At 62.1% G+C, this 15,468-nt stretch overlaps 1 protein-coding gene across 2 annotated transcripts in view; it reads left to right on the forward strand.

Moving 5' to 3' along the window:
- Positions 1 to 15,468, forward strand: part of NAV1 (neuron navigator 1) — a 298,657-nt gene that overhangs the window by 267,700 nt on the left and 15,489 nt on the right. The window contains exons 12-24 of one of the 2 annotated variants that reach the window (XM_084611036.1): positions 389 to 537; positions 1,566 to 1,736; positions 2,800 to 2,852; positions 3,143 to 3,166; positions 3,280 to 3,357; positions 4,773 to 4,856; positions 5,572 to 5,683; positions 6,979 to 7,100; positions 12,613 to 12,809; positions 13,356 to 13,521; positions 13,926 to 14,100; positions 14,593 to 14,684; positions 14,815 to 14,910. In XM_084611036.1, the coding sequence (XP_084467162.1) occupies positions 389 to 537; positions 1,566 to 1,736; positions 2,800 to 2,852; positions 3,143 to 3,166; positions 3,280 to 3,357; positions 4,773 to 4,856; positions 5,572 to 5,683; positions 6,979 to 7,100; positions 12,613 to 12,809; positions 13,356 to 13,521; positions 13,926 to 14,100; positions 14,593 to 14,684; positions 14,815 to 14,910 (1,519 nt within the window). Of the gene's footprint in view, positions 1 to 385; positions 538 to 1,565; positions 1,737 to 2,799; positions 2,853 to 3,142; positions 3,167 to 3,279; positions 3,358 to 4,772; positions 4,857 to 5,571; positions 5,684 to 6,978; positions 7,101 to 12,612; positions 12,810 to 13,355; positions 13,522 to 13,925; positions 14,101 to 14,592; positions 14,685 to 14,814; positions 14,911 to 15,468 lie in introns of both variants that reach the window. The other variant, XM_084611037.1, reaches the window with a different exon arrangement.

Genomic DNA, 15,468 nt, shown 5'->3' on the forward strand with positions numbered 1-15,468 from the left:
CTGTCCCGGGCAGCGGGAAATGCCTCAGGGCTGAGGGGGACATCTTGGCCAGAGAACTGAGCCCAGCCCTGCACCTCCTTGGTACGCCTGATACTCCAGAGAGAGGCCAAGCCTTCCCCCTCGCCATTGGGTTTGTTAGATCCGTGCGGAGCGAGAGGAGGACTGAGCCCCTAGAACTGCCCCCACAGCGTCCCAGTGGGCGCAAGGATCTGCCCGGGGGATCCAGTGACAGGGTCCGGGCTGGGTCACCACACGGCTTTACTCTGAGCTCTTTGGTGAGAGCCGTGGCCATTCCAAAGCCCTTTGGCCACTCGACCCTGGCGGGGAAAATGGGCCGGTGGGACCCACGGCAGCGTCGCCTCGCTGATCTCTCCCTCGGCCCCAGCAGGTACCAGCTCCAATCCCAAGAGGAGACCAAGGAGAGGCGCCACTCCCACACGATCGGAGGGCTCCCGGAGTCGGACGACCCATCGGAGCTGCCCTCGCCTCCCGCCCTCTCCGTGTCCTTGGCCGGGAAAAGCCCGCTCACGAACATCGGTCAGTTTCCCGTGGCTGGGTCGGGGCCAAATCCCCGGCGGGTGTAAATCAGCGCAGCGCCATCGAGAGCAGCGTCCCTGGAGCTCTGCCAGTTTACGGCCGCTGAGGAGCTGGCCCTGGTGTTTGTGCCACACACGAGGATCACAGCAAGGCCTGTGTGCTGCAGAGGGCGGAGCTGGCTTGTCCAGAGGGCCTTGCCCATAGAAACCAGAGGCAGAGAAGCCCCACAAAGTGCCTAACACACCCCCAGGCCCTCTGCCCAGCCCCAGGACAGGCAAGGACTCTGCTAAGCCGGTGGCCTCTGGCGCCTGCCCTCTGCTTCCTCTCTGGGCAGCCGCTGCACAAAGGGCCGTGCTCTGACATAGCCCAGCTGGGGCGGGGAGGGCAAGTGGGGGGCTCCCCTTGAAAGCGCCCCCAGTGAAAGTGAGTGGGAGGCAAACTGTCGGGTAGGAGAGTCCCTCACAGGTGTGGGGCCCACTTCTCTCGCTTGTGCCAGAGGAACTGGCTTCAGTGGGATTTTCCTGATTTACACCAACGTGAAGGTTCAGGCCCAGTGGGGTTACTCCTGTTTGAAACCGAAGCGAGTCAGCCGGCCCAGCATTACTCCTGTTTTACACTGGAGTGAGTGCGGGGAGGGATTGGGGCCCAGTGGGGTTACTCCTGATTGACACCGAAGTGAGTGAGCGGGATATCGGGGCCCAATGGGATTACTCCTGATTGACACCGGCTTTGGGCATGAACACGCTGTTCCCAGGATGCACCACCTGGGAGAGCGCGTGGGCCAGCCCCAAGCAGGTATTCCTCAGCCTAGCGTACTGGCTTCGCTCGTGTCCCCCCTTCCTGCCTGAGCTAAGGCTCTGGCCCCGAGCGTGACCTTGTGTGGCGTCCTCCCCCACCCTCCCGCGTCCCTGGCTCCTCAGGGCTCCGGCCCCTCCTCACCCCACACTCCCTGCTGCTCCGCTCCTCTGGGCCAGATGCGTTTCTGAGCCCGCCTCTTCTCTTCTCCCTCCCCTGCCTTCTCCATGCAGTGAGTCCCACCGCTGCCACCACTCCGCGGATCACCCGTTCCAACAGCATCCCCACCCACGACTCCGCCTTCGAGCTCTACAGCACCTCCCAGATGGGCAGCACCCTCTCCCTGGCAGACAGACCCAAGGGCATGATCCGCTCGGGCTCCTTCCGGGACCCCGCGGATGACGGTGAGACACTCGTGCTCCGGCCGGAGCGACGGGCTCTTCCTCCCTGTTACCCGGGGATAGCATGGCTCCGTGGTCCCCTGCCCCGGGCATCCCTTTTGGTACCCGTAGATGGCGGCGGCAGTGCTCACAATCCGGAGCACTGCTACTGTGGGGGACAAGAGAGGGTTAATCCTGCTGGCGAGCAAGTGGGGAATCCCGTCAGTCCCAGGGCAGCAGGAAGGGTCAAACCAGCTTCCCTATGGAGCGTGAGAGCAGTGGCAGGGCCCATGGCTCTGTCTGCTCCCTGCCCCAGAGTGCTGGCTCCGTGGCTCCTCTGGGGGAAGGAACCTGCACAGTCCTATTGGGAGATAGGGGGGTTGACCTCAGAGGTGCCCCTGGAGGTGTCAGGGGCTGCACGTGCAAAGCTGGGCTGGGAACCTGGCTCTGGGCCCACAAGTCCCTGAGGGTAGATGAGCGGATGGACACGGGGGCTCCAGGTGCCCACCTGGCACGTTGTGACAGGTTTGGCAGCCTAGTGGGTGCTGGGGATGGGTTGGCTTTAGGGCCAGGAAAGGAGGATTTGGGCAGCTGGGGTTGCAGCTGGGCCTGGAGGGAGACTGAGCCACCATGGGCAAGGCGCAGGGCTGGGAGTCGGACTATTCCTGGCTGTGCCTCACCGTGTTACCTGGGGCAAGGCCCCCATTTCCCCACCCTGGTGCCTCAGTTTCCCCATCTGTATAATGGGGATGGTGATGCTGACCCGGCTCTTCAGAGGGATGAGGAGGGGCCTGGGCGTGGTCAGGCTCTGCTCAATGGCGTCCCCACAGCAACGTGAGCTCCTTGGCTGGGTGGTGCCGCATGGCAAGGGCAGGCTTGCCAGGGCAGGCTGCCCAGCTGAATGTGGCCCCTGCCTGTAACCTGTCCCTCTGCAGTACCTCTCCTGCCCCTGCCTCCCCACTGATCCCCTGCTGTGGCGCCCCGCAGACCCCTCTGGGAAAGCCGGCACTCGCCCCCTGAACTCCCGCGCTCTGAGCCAGGGCGCGGTGGAGGGCTCCGTGACTCAGACGTGTTTGTTCTGTTGCAGTTCATGGATCGGTGCTGTCCCTGGCCTCCAGCGCTTCCTCCACCTACTCCTCGGTAAGAGCTGCCCCCGCGGTCCCCCGCCCGCGCCGGGGCGCTCCCGTTCCCTGCATGTCCGGGGGCGGGGGGCCACGGGCCGGCCACGCCGATGGGGCCTTGCGGGGGTGGCTGCAGCCAGCTGCTGTCTGGATGGCTTTGTGGGAGGAGCCCCACGGTGGCTGCGGGTGGGGTTCAGTTCTATGCATGGCTCTGCCCCCCAAGTCTCTGCCTGTCTGCGCCTCACTTCCCCCCTCTGTCCTAACGCTGGCCTCTCTGTCTCTCCTTCCTGCTGCGCTGTGCTCTGCCAGGCGGAGGAGAGGATGCAATCCGAGGTACGGTGAGACCCCACTTCTCCACCCGCCCTGACGGCTCGCTCCCAGCCCCCGAGGGGGGGAGCGGCCCACTCCTCCCTGACCCTTCCCACTTTGCCTTCTCTCCCCTCCAGCAAATCCGCAAGCTGCGCCGGGAGCTGGAGTCGTCCCAGGAGAAGGTGGCGACCCTGACGTCTCAGCTGTCAGCCAATGTGAGTCCAGCCGCAGCTCCGGGCCAGGCCTAGTGCTTGTCCGGAGTGGGGGGCATCATCAGAGGTCTCTCGACCCTCTATAACGCGCAACTGTGGAAATCCCTTAAAGATGGGGGGAGGAGTGATGGGGCACGTGGGACCATCACACTGGGGACAAGGCGGGGATTGGACGCACCCTGCTCCGGCGAGCAGATGGGGACATTTCTGACCCTGCCAGGAGCAAGGAGGGGAAGGCTCACCGCGTGGCGGACACGAGGGGCAGAGCTGGCATCGAAGGGCGGGCAGGGCAGAGATGCAGAGGCCAGTGCCCAGCAGAGGCACTCCAGCCTGTGCAGCTCTCCCTGGGACAGGAGCTGGTCAGAGTAGATGATGGGTGATGGGTCAGAGGAGCGGCTGGCAGTGGAGTGTCCTCGGGTGGCTGGGGCCAGTGCATCCCCTGTGCCTGGCACCCTCAACTGGCCGTTTGCAGGAAGATGCCCGTTTTGACAGCACTCCCAGATCTACGTTGTGGGGTGGGGTCACCTCCCCACTGAGATCATCCCCCCCACATGGCTGCTCTCTGCAGGGCAGGAGTGCCACCCCGGAGCCACGCAGCGTCCCCACGGTGCGCAGGGCCCCTGGCACGCCGGGCAAGCCTGCCGCTGCGCGGGGGAGGCGTGGCCCTGGGAGATGGCCTGCTGCGTCCCAGTGGGAGAGACTGCACACGCCCTGTGGCGTGGCATGAGCGTGGCTGCTCTGGTCTGTGGTCTCGGCACGATTGGCCCCAGGACCAGAGGGGTCGGAGCGGCAAGACCCGGAGCGAGCACCGAACTGTGAACCCTCCCAGGCACTCTCAGCCCTGGGGGAACCCTCCCGCAAGGGCCACACCTATCCACCTGCTCCTATCCCAGGCCCCCTTCGCTCAGGCACCATCCCTCCACACCCTAGACTCCAGGTGTCCATCCCCACCTCCGGCACCTTCCCCCTGGCTCCCACCCCCCCTTCCTTGGGAGAGAGTCTCTTCCCCAGGGGGCGAGAGATCAGGGCTCTTCTCCGCCGTTGTTCCGAGAGACCATGGCAATAGTACGGACAGGGCTGTGGGGCTCGTGAGCCTGGGTCCCTCCGGGACAGGACAGGCAATAGAGCAGCGTGCTGGGCAATGTTCCCTCTAATTTTTGACAGGCCGCGTGCCCAAAAAATTTCTTCTGTGTAAATTTTTGTGTGCGCGGGGTTTAGGATCTGTGTGCGTGGGGTTTAGGATCGGTGGACGCACACAGCTTAGAGGGAACAGTGATGCTGGGAGGTGATGGGGGGGATGCCGCACACTTACCTCCCCAACCCAGGGCGCTCACCACGCAGCGGCCAGTGGTCCGAGCAGAGGGGCCGGCTGGGGACTTCCCTGGCTGAGCGTGACGCCCTCTCCCACTGCCTTTCAGGCTAACCTGGTGGCGGCCTTCGAGCAGAGCCTGGTGAACATGACGTCCCGTCTGCGCCAGCTGGCAGAGACCGCGGAAGAGAAGGTGGGTGCTGCACAGGGAGAGCTGGTGGGGCACCGGGGTCTCTGTGCCAGGGAGCAGGTCTCCCCTCCCCGCCCCCCGATCCCCCGGGGTCTCCTGTTGGCTGCCACTGGGCTCAGCGAAGCTGCAGGGCCTGGGGGATAGAACTTGGCACTGTCAGCTCCCTGTGAGTCCCCTCAGGGCTTCATCTGCGAAGGGGTGCCCAACCCATGGGCAGGCCGGCACCTCCGTCCAGGAGAGGGCCCCAGCCAGCCCGCTGGGCGATGGGGAAGCCTCTTCCCAGAGAAGGAGCAGAGCCTGCCACGTCCTTGCAGGGGGTTAGCCGTGCCTCGGGCTGATCCCTGGGGCAGCTGTCCCCCAGGGGGCTGACTGGAGATTGCACCTACCCCCACACGTAGCGCCCATGCTCATCCCTGCTGGGCCTGAGCTTCTCCTGCGTCCAGGGTCTGTGCCGGCTGGTGCAGTGGGCTGCCCTGGAGTGGCTGGGACCAGCCACCCAGCCTCCGGCCCAGACCCTCCTTTTCTCTTGGGCTTCCCTGGAGGACTCTGGCTATTAGCCCTGGAGGCTGGTAGCCCGCTGTGCCCAGCACCCTGAGCAAGCAGCTGGCATGTGTCCTGGCTGGGGGGAGAGGTGCTTGCTGTGGGCATGGGTTAGCGATGTCCCGAGCATCTCCACCCAACCAGGGACTACAGGGTATCTTCCCTGTGCTTCTGCCAGGACACGGAGCTGCTGGACCTGCGGGAGACCATCGACTTCTTGAAGAAGAAGAACTCGGAGGCTCAAGCCGTGATCCAAGGAGCTCTGAATGGGACTGACGTCACGCCCAAAGGTGAGCCAGGCACCGTGGCAATGCTGCCACCCCTGCTTCTTGCTGCTGTGCGGCCAGCGCCAGGCCTGTGATCTAGACCCCCCCGGTCATGTCCTCACCAAGGCAGGGGATCCAGATCCTCGTCAGGACGGGGAGGAAAGGGGGACAATGGGATTCTGCTCATTCACAAGAAGCTGGGAGGTTTAAAACGCCCCCAAGTGCAATGTCTTGCGTTCTCCCCCAGGAGAGATGGGGTGTCTGCTCTACCACCCCACCCCCTGTAACGCCCAGCAAAGACCATCCTGCATCAGTGTCTCCCGTCTCTCAGCAGCCATTGGGAGCCCGTGGCACGTGTCTGATCCGTGTCACTCTCGCCTGGTCCTTGTGTATTTGATGCAATATGTATGAGCGTCTCTTTGAAGTCCAGGTAGAAGAGAGAGTCTGGAATCTCATTGAAACAGAATAACATTGGCCGGTGATGAGAGAGAACCCAGCGTGGTCTGTCAGCACATCCCAATGGGAGCAAGCTGCCGCTGTGTATGCCCCCCGCTGTTGTAGTAAGCGCGGCTTGTTAATTACAACCAGCCGATCACAGGGCACTGGGGCGCAGATCCTCAGAGGTCTCAAGCTCTTGGCACCGAAACACCTTTGGAAATCTCACTCTGGTTCTGGGTGCAGAGCATTTGAAAATCTGTGTCTAATTCTTACAGTCTGTGCAAACCCACCCTGCACAGAGCCCCGTCACAGAATTTACGGGAGAACCCAGCCCCTTTGCTGCAGGACTGTGGGAATCCCCGCTTTCATTCCACACACTTGTTTCTAGATTTTCTGGTGCTTTGAAAGCCTGCTCCAAATGTAACTGATGCAGAAATGTCTGCCTGAGTCTGGAGAGAGCCTGAACCAATCGCTGAGAGTTGTGTACTGCCCTTATTTGCCACCAGGGGGTTCTGATCCTTCCCTCTTGCCTGCCAAATTAGCAGGGTGCTCTAGGAGGACAAAGAACCATTATTAGATGGTGGCAAAATGTCTCAAAGCTCCCATAAGAACAGATTTCTTGAAGACAGCACACTCATCCCATAAGGGAAGATAAGGATCCCCATGGTGCTGGACGGGCAAGAAGCGAAGTGCAGAGAAATCCAGGGAAGCCGCTGCAGGGCGCAGGAGCTGGGGCTAAGCCCGGGGTGGGGAAGATGCTGGCTGAGCCAGGGGAGCAGAGCAGTATAGATGGGGTGTGAGACTGGCCCCAGTGGGGAGGGCTCTTTGCCAACACGTAGATTCTCAGCCTCTCTCTCTGTCTTCCCTCCCTGGGACCCCAGAGCTGCGCATCAAGAGGCAGAACTCCTCTGACAGCATCTCCAGCCTCAACAGCATCACCAGCCACTCCAGCATTGGCAGCAGCAAGGATGCTGATGCCAAGAAGAAGAAGAAGAAGAGCTGGGTAGGTCAGGGGAGCTGGCGGGGAGGAGGCGTGGGGGGAAATTGTGGAAGGATCTGCCCCAGGAACGGGCTCTCCACGTTGTGTTCTTAGCACACAAGGCATCCCGGTGGCATGGGGCTGGACCCTTGGTGCCCCGGATTAGCATGCTGCTGTCTGCCTTAGGGGGACGCCGCAGGCTGGGACTTCCTCTCGGAAGTGCTTTGCCAACTCTGGGACTGAGGGCTGAGTCGCTGGCTGGGCAGGGTTTTCAGCCCACCCGGGAAAGTTCCCCAGCCCAGTTCCAGTACGTGTGCACCATTCCAGACTGATCTCCCTCCCCCCATATCCCACACTGGAACTGCTGGCTCCCGCAATGCAGCCTGGAGCGGTGCAGTTGGACAGAGCAGGGACCAGCCCAGTCGCCCTCCCATGCCAGGATTCCCCATGGGGGTCAGTCACCCCTTCTTTCCAGGTCCCAGCTCAGGTAGAGGGGACGGGCCGGCTGCAGCAAGCTAGGGGAGGCTGCCCAGGTCTCCAGGGCTCCCTAGCTGTGCACTGACTCCAGCAGCTCGGTACAGGCAGGGCTCTGAGCTGAGTGTGTGATTAAGTCTTGCTTTGTTTTGTTTTCTCTCCCCCAATGCTGACCCCAACCCTTTTTTTCCAGGTGTACGAGGTAAGTCTGACACCTTTTCCCACCCCCCTGGTTCCCCGTGTTTTGCCCCCCGTCCAGGGCGATCGCTCATTTCCAGTGGGACAGCACTCATGAAACTAACCATTCCATCCATTCCACTGGCGCTGACCACCCGTGGAGCATGGTCCATCCACCGGGCTTGCCGAGCGTTGCTGGCTTACGGGCTTGTTTTAGCTTTGAAGCTAGCTCCTCGGCCCCCATCTCCCCATTAAGCTCTGGCCAAGGGAAGTTGGGCTCCTGGGTCTGAATTGTCAGAGGGGGCTCGGGCTGTTGGGTGCCCTTGAGTTTTGGTACCGGAAACGCCTTAGTGGGTCTTTGGAGCAATGCTCTGTCTCAGCCACAAGGCCTGGGGCTCAGGGCAGCAGTGGCTGGGCCAGGATCTCTGGCCTGGGCGGTGCAGGAGGTCAGACTGATTAATCAGAACCTAAAAACCTATGGAGCTGGGTACCCCAGCTGGCTAGTCACTGCTGATCAGACAGGCCGTGCTTTGGACCTCCTCCTCCGGGTGAGGAGCGAATACCTAGAGAGCCCCAGAGCCTGAACTTTCTGAACCTTTTGGGGCTGCGACAGCAGGCTGGGTGGGCGCTCATGGGATCCTTCTGCTGCCGTTGGCCAGACTGGGAACACCCCAGGGCTGTGATGATGCCTCTGCCCTGCCTTCCAGGCCTCTGCGGGCCTCGCTCGGTCTGTGCTGGTAGCAACAGGTAGAGGCCAGTCCCGAGCCCTCGGCGCATTCCCTGCGTGTCCAGCCCCGGATGCATTGAGCACTCACCAAATTATCCAGCCCGCTGTTCCTGAAGGAACTGCACATATCAGAGGATCAGCCCTCTGCATAGCACCCCAGCTAAGATATATTTATAGCAAACACGAGAATATGTTTATCGTCAGAGACTAGAGAGTCAAGTCATGAGGAGTGAGGATGCTGGAAAGAAGGTTAAGTTGAAAACAAAATCATCAGATGCTTTCTAGAGGCTAAACTGACCCTCCTGGCTAAAGAAGTTTCTCTCACCCAAAGTTCTCATCAGTGTTTTCAGCCAAGCCGGTTGAGACCCCTTCCTCAGCCTTGTTCCTGGGTCGCCGGCATCCCCACTCCCATCCCGAATCTGCTGAAACCAAATGGGACGAGAGGGCAAAGTTCTCCAAGCTCCTTCGTTTACTCAATTCCAAGGGCCGCATCCTCTGGTGCTAGGAGGGGGAGAATTTGAGAGTCCGGAGATGTGGGTCTAATCTGACTCGGCCACCCACCACGTGGGGCTGTGGGCAGGTCACTGCCCCTCTCTGGTGATGGTGCCCGGCATTGCCACGTGTTTGGAGTAGATGGTGGCCGAATGTCCTTCAGCCCCATAGGCACAGATTTATGGAGGTTGCAGGCTCAGGCCCTAAGGTAAAACAGGGCCCCTCAAGGCACCCCAGTCCCTCTCAATGGGCTGACTGGCTCCAGAGAGGGCGGTGTCCATCCTTGGAGGGAGTTGGGTCGCCCTCCTTCCCCTCTGAAATACACAACGTGACCAGATATATTTTAATATGAAAATCTGTTTGCAAAGGCCAACCCCCCAATCCTGGGAAGGACCCCATTGTATTTCAGGAACTGAATTTCAGGAACATTGCCCCCCTCCCCCCATCGAACTACATCTCCCATGATGCACTGGGTTGCCATAAGGCACAGCCTGTCCTGGCCAAGCGACGAGACGGTGCATCATGGGAGTTGTAGTCTGACTGGGGATCCTAGCCCATGAAGGAGGACGGGAGCACGAGGCAACTGAACTGCATCTCCCATGTAGCACCCTGGCAGCAGTTCAGAATCAAAATATTTCGGTTCCGGACTTCTGATGGTTTGGGGGTTTTTTGGTTTTTTTCCCCACTGAAAATGCAGCATTTTCAGTAAGGAGCCCTCCTTCCCGACCACATTGTCCAGCCCTCTCTGCCCACCAGGCCTAGTCCACTGGCTGACAGGCTGATGCCCATCCCCAAGACCCAGTCCTGCCCCCTTTGAACCGAGCTGTGCATTGGCTCCATTGGGAGCAGAACAGGGCCTTAACTTCCCAGGAAGGTCTGGTCCGTACGGGTCTGTCAGGCATGCTGCAAGGCCAGGGTAATGAAAGAGCAATGCACTGATTGCCAGCCCTGTGACATGCCATCTGGTGACGCACCCGGCAATCCACAGGGGCTGGTTGGTATCCTGCAGTCGTTGTGAAAGCGCTAAAGGGGAGCAGCCTCCTTGAGAGATCCAGGGTTGGTGTGGGACCGCGAATGAGGCCGGCGACACCCCCATTTCAGAGTCCCCTCCGCCCATCACAGCGTCTGGCCCCCTGAGCCGTCCTTTCAGTCGGTGTCTCTGTTCTGTGCCCCCGGTGTGTGCGTGTATGCATGCTGCATGCTCCATCTGGGATGCGGATTAAGCAGGAGTCTGGGCCGCCGGGCCCGTCATGTGTTAGCAACCCCGTCGTCCTCCTTGCTGGGGAGGCTCAAGCAGGGCTGGGCACGAGCAGCATCCCCTCTCCGAGTCCTCAGAGTCCGGTGAGCCTTTTGGGGCTGGATTCCAAGTCCTTGGGTTGGGTTCCTTGCACTGGCAGGAGCAGCTCCGTTGAGTTCAGTGGGGCGGGCATGAGCCTTGCAGAATGGCGGCATTGGACACCAGAGCCCAGGGCTGTGTGGGCTTGGCCTTTTCCCTCCTGAGCCAGGCTCCCCCGTGATCAGAGCCACAGAGATGTTCTGTAGCACCACATGGGCCCCCGGCCACCACGCGCTAGCCCCGTGATTTGGCATCTGTGATGCTTTCCCCCATGCTGGAGCTTCCCACCAGCCTTGCCTGGCTTGACAGAACAGACTCAAGCCCCCAGAGACAGGGACTGTGCTCTCCCCGCCTCACGCCCGCTGCCTTTCGTGGCACCGCCAAGCTGGGCTTTAGGGGAATGGGATGTCCCACGTCCACTAGAACGGGGTGTTCCTCTGAAAGGCTGTCCCCTAGCGGCGTGCGGTCGAGTGTTCACCCGATGCCACCCCATTCGAATAGAATCCCTCGCCAGCCAATCCTCTTCTGCGGCCGTAGAATCAGGCATGGTGATTGGCTGGGAGCGGCGGTAATGAGTTTCCCAGAGAACACTGGGATTGGGTACCCCGCATCAGAGACCCGAGGCTGATCTCTGCCTTCTGCACCCCTGGGTGTTGGCAGTTCCCGTCCCAGGAGTCCCGCGCAGGGCAGCCAGTTACAGCTGCTTTGAGCTGAGCCAGTCCAGACCCAGACAGAGCAGCCGGCGTGGTAACAGTCCCGTTGTGCCCTCCGGTAGGGCTGAAGGGTGGAACCAGCCCCCCACAGCTGGAAAGAGAAACCCCGAGTGCTGTCACTCAAGCTGCCGCTCTCCCCACTATCCCATGCTCCCCTGGCAAAGCAGGGAGGGGGCCCCTGAAGTGGTCTTGGATCACACGGCTCCCTCATATTGCAGTCCCCTTTCAGGGTTGTTTCAAGCAAGGGATGGACGGCAGCAGGCCAAGGTCTTCCCTGGTCAGACTCCTCTGAGCCCTGCAGAGTCCTGGCAGGGCTGGATGTGCCCCAGGGTGCCTCCTGCTGGAGTGGAGCTGGCATGGCATGAGTGGCCCTGCCGCTGTCACGCTGGCCTGGGGTGCCAAGGGGTTGTGTGTGGATGCCCGGGAGCCGCCCCACGGGGGACATATTCTGTGTGTGCCGCCAGGGGGCGGTGATGGGACCCGCCCATGGCCCTGTGGGATTTTGTCCCTGGAGCGTAACGCGGACGTGCCTCAGCACTGGGCACGGCCATGCTGGCTCAGCCAGGCTCGGAGCGCGCCCACGCTTGCCTCTGCGGCTGCTTGCTCAGGTGCACCTCTGCATTCCGGAAAGGGGAAGCGTGTCTGATAGCTGCGGGCACGGTGGGACCTGCCCATGGGGGTGGGGGTTCCTGGCTGTCCTCCGTCAGCACTGGAGGGCTCATTCAGGGAGGCCGTTTCTCCTTCCCAGGAGGGCTGGGCTGACCCAGGGCCCAGCGGAATGCCGATAGGCCTGGAACTTACGCAGCTGGGTCCCTCCGACTGTGCTGAAGCCCCCAGGGTTACGGCTTCGTCCCACACTGCCCTCTGCCAACAGCCCCACGGAGGGGCATGGGGCACCTAGACCCAGATCATCACAGCTGTTCAGGCTGCTAACTCCCACTGATTTTAGTGGGTCTGGGATTTGAGGATCTGGGCCCTAAGCATTGGGCAGCAAGTGGGGGCAGGGGTATGAACAGCAACAGGGATGGAGGTCGGAGGGTAGGGGCACTCAGGCATGCAGGGACCCCATGGCATCCCCACTTCGGTCTGGAGGGACACCGATGTTCACAATTGGCCCCTTTTTTTTGGTAGTATCCCTCTCCCCTGTGGATGGCTGAGTAGCCACAGGCAGGATGTAAGAGGCTCTGACCCCTGGCTGGGGCTGGGTGATGTGCAAGGTCGACCAGCTCTTTCCTTCTACCCAGGCAAGGGGATGCACCAAACATCCCGGTCGGTCTCCCCCAGGGCCGGCTCCTCTGACAGGATGCTGCTCTCGCAAGCAGGGAGGGGGGGACACACAGGGCGCGTGCATTCGTGATCATGGAAGATCCGCCCACCCTCCTGTGGGGTGCCCCTGCGGGGCCAGTGCAGCAGCGGAAGGGCTGGGGGAGATGGAATCTCCCGGGAGGAACCCAAGATAAAGCTCTCCCTGCCGAGCGACCCTGGAGTTTGTCGCCTGCTGGCCAGAGCTGGGGTCAGGATGGGAGATGGCTGGAGCCAGCGGGGGAAGTGTCTGGTGTCACGGCTGGGGTGATCTGTGGTTTAACCTTTTCTGGACATCCTCCTTGTCTTCTGCAGCTCCGGAGCTCGTTCAACAAGGCCTTCAGCATCAAGAAGGGCCCCAAGTCGGCCTCCTCCTACTCGGACATCGAGGAAATCGCCACCCCCGACTCCTCAGCCCCGTCCTCTCCCAAGCTGCAGCACGGCTCCACTGAGACTGCCTCGCCTTCCATCAAGTCCTCCAACTCCTCCTCCGTGGGCATCGACGCCACTGAGTAAGGGCAGCCCTTGCCCTGCAGCTGGCCCGGGGCCATGCACGGGGCCAGATCCCCCGCTGGTGTGACCCAGTGACACTGCATGGATTCCAGCTGGGAGCCTGGCCCATAGACTTGGATTCCCGTGCCAGCTGCTCAGGCCCCAGGCCACGGTGTGGGGCACCCAGCCCCTTCTCCCTTCCTGGGTGCAGCATGTCTCGCACCCAGCATGGACCCCTGGCCTGGTGCATTCATTGTCCTCAGCACGGCTGCTCTGGCGAGATCGCTGTGGATGGGGGTGGACGAGGCAGCTTGGCTGGCATGTTTGCGTCCCTAGCCCTCGCTGGTCCTGCCGCCGCGTGGGCACAGGAAGGCACTGGGGCATCGGCTGGGCCCTGTGACCCCCCCCCCCACCTCCCATCTGGCTGCTGCTCAGCCTCCTCTGAAAGCATTGCTCAGACCCGACGGTGGCCTCTGGGTGGAACTCGGGGTCACACCTCGCTTCAGCACCCCCTAGCAGAGCACGTTGTGACCGGCCACCCTATGGGTGTCTTTTTCCCGGCGCAGGCTCTTCCAGGCCAACGAGGAGGAGGAAGAGCCGGAGAAGAAGGAGGTGTCGGAACTGCGCTCCGAGCTGTGGGAGAAGGAGATGAAACTGACCGACATCCGGCTGGAGGCTCTGAACTCAGCCCACCAGCTGGACCAGCTCCGTGAGACCATGCACAACATGCAGGTGAGGGCCCCGTCCTTGCGTGGGGAGCCACGGACCCACCGCAGAGTGGGCCTGGCTCACCGACCCTGGGCCACTCCCCTGGCCTGCCTCTCCCAGCCATTTCCAGCCCTCTCCCTGGTGGGGCCAAACACCACCCCTGCTCTCCTCTGGGGGCGTGCGCTTTGAGCACATGGTCCAGCCCGTAGCCTTTGATGATGGTGGGGCTGCACTCTGTCCAGTAGCACCCCAGGTCTCGTGGCATTGGGGGTCAGTGGCTCCACGGCACGGGAGAGGGGGTGGGCTGAGAGCTCTGCCGGACCAGAGGGTCTGTTTTCCTTGTGCTGGGAGTGCTCAGGGAGCTGGAGGGTTCCTGATCTGGGTCCGTGGCCATGGGCTCTGCTCTGTAACCCCTGCCTTCTCCACAGCTGGAGGTGGATCTCTTGAAGGCCGAGAACGATCGGCTCAAGGTGGTCCCAGGGCCTTCGTCAGTGCCGGGCTCCATCCCCGGGCACATCAGGAGCACGTCTGCCTCCTCGTCCCCACGGCGCTCACTGGGCCTTGCCCTCGCTCAGTCCTTCAGCCCCGGCTTGGCAGATACAGGTACCAGGGAGAGCGGGATGCATCAGGGATGGGACCTCTGTGCAGCGAGTGTGCACCGCTGACCACAGGACAGAGCAGCAACCCGCTCCTGGGCAGGGGTCTGGCTGCCTCTCTACCACGGGCTCTGCTGCAGGCTGGGGTCAGCCTGGGCCCCACAGAGCCTGGAGGAGCCACACAGTGGATGCAGGGGCAGGTGCAGGCCAGATATGCAGGGAAATCCTGATCCCTGGCAGCTCCAAAGGAGCTGGGAACCTCCTGCCCTTGGTGCCAGATCCAAGGGTCCACCCCAGCCTGCTGCTGGGCGCCAGGGAGCTGGGGCAAGGGGCCTGAGCCCTCCTCGTTGCAGACACTGGGAGCCGTAGCAGGCTATGGGTCAGGCCCTGGCTTGCAGGAGCTGCGTCAGTCACGAGGGCTGTCAGGGGATGACTGTCGCCTGCTGGGGAGTGTGGCTTCCAGCAGCGAGCGGGGCTGACTCTGCTGCTCCCTCCCCAGACCTGTCGCCGATGGACGCCGTGGGGGCCCAGAAGGACGAGGTGACGCTGCGGATAGTAGTGCGCATGCCGCCCCAGCACATCATCAAAGGGGTAAGGACCCTGGGGGCGCAGCCGGGCCAGGGCGAGCACACAACCCAGTTGGGGCACGTGGACGGCTCGCAGCAGGGCGTGCCAGGTGGGACGTTCCAGCCATGCTCATGCCTTTGCCTTCGGCTTTCAGGATTTAAAGCAGCAGGAATTCTTCCTGGGCTGCAGCAAGGTGAGCGGGAAGGTGGATTGGAAGACGCTGGATGAAGCCGTCTGCCAGGTGTTCAAGGTACAGATGCTAACAAACTCCCAGGGATCTGGGGTGCTAGGGAACTGGGCTTTGAGCCCTGCCCTGCTTCGGAGCGGGGCACGGCTCTGCTCTCGCTGCTCTTAGCCAGAAAAGAGGGGAGACACTTGGCTAAGGGGCCTTTAAATGCCCACGCTGGATGGGTGGAAGCAGGGAGAAGGGGAGCCAATCTCGGCAGGTGTTGGCCCTTTGCATGCATCACCTCCCATGGGGATTCCAAGATGTCCGGCCCAGAAGGGACGGTTCTGCCCGTCCAGTCAGCATGGACCTCGCTCTCGAGTGGCATTCTCAGCCGATGTTGCAAGGCGCCCTCCCTGGCCCTGCTGGTGCCCCGGCTCCTCCGTGTCTCCTAGCTAAGCCCTGGCCAGTGGCACCCAGCTTATTGCGAGAGCTGCATGAGGCCAGCACAGGCCCACCAGCAGCCCTGCGCCTCATTCCCCTTGGTGGGACCTGTCCAGGGCCCGACGGGGAGTCTCCCGCTGGTCTGGTGCGGTCTCCTAGTGCTGCGGGGGGGCACCAGCGGGAGGAAGCATGTCTGGC

This window comes from Lepidochelys olivacea, assembly GCF_965140295.1.
Source record: "Lepidochelys olivacea isolate rLepOli2 genome assembly, chromosome: 21".
NCBI lineage: Eukaryota > Metazoa > Chordata > Testudines > Cheloniidae > Lepidochelys > Lepidochelys olivacea.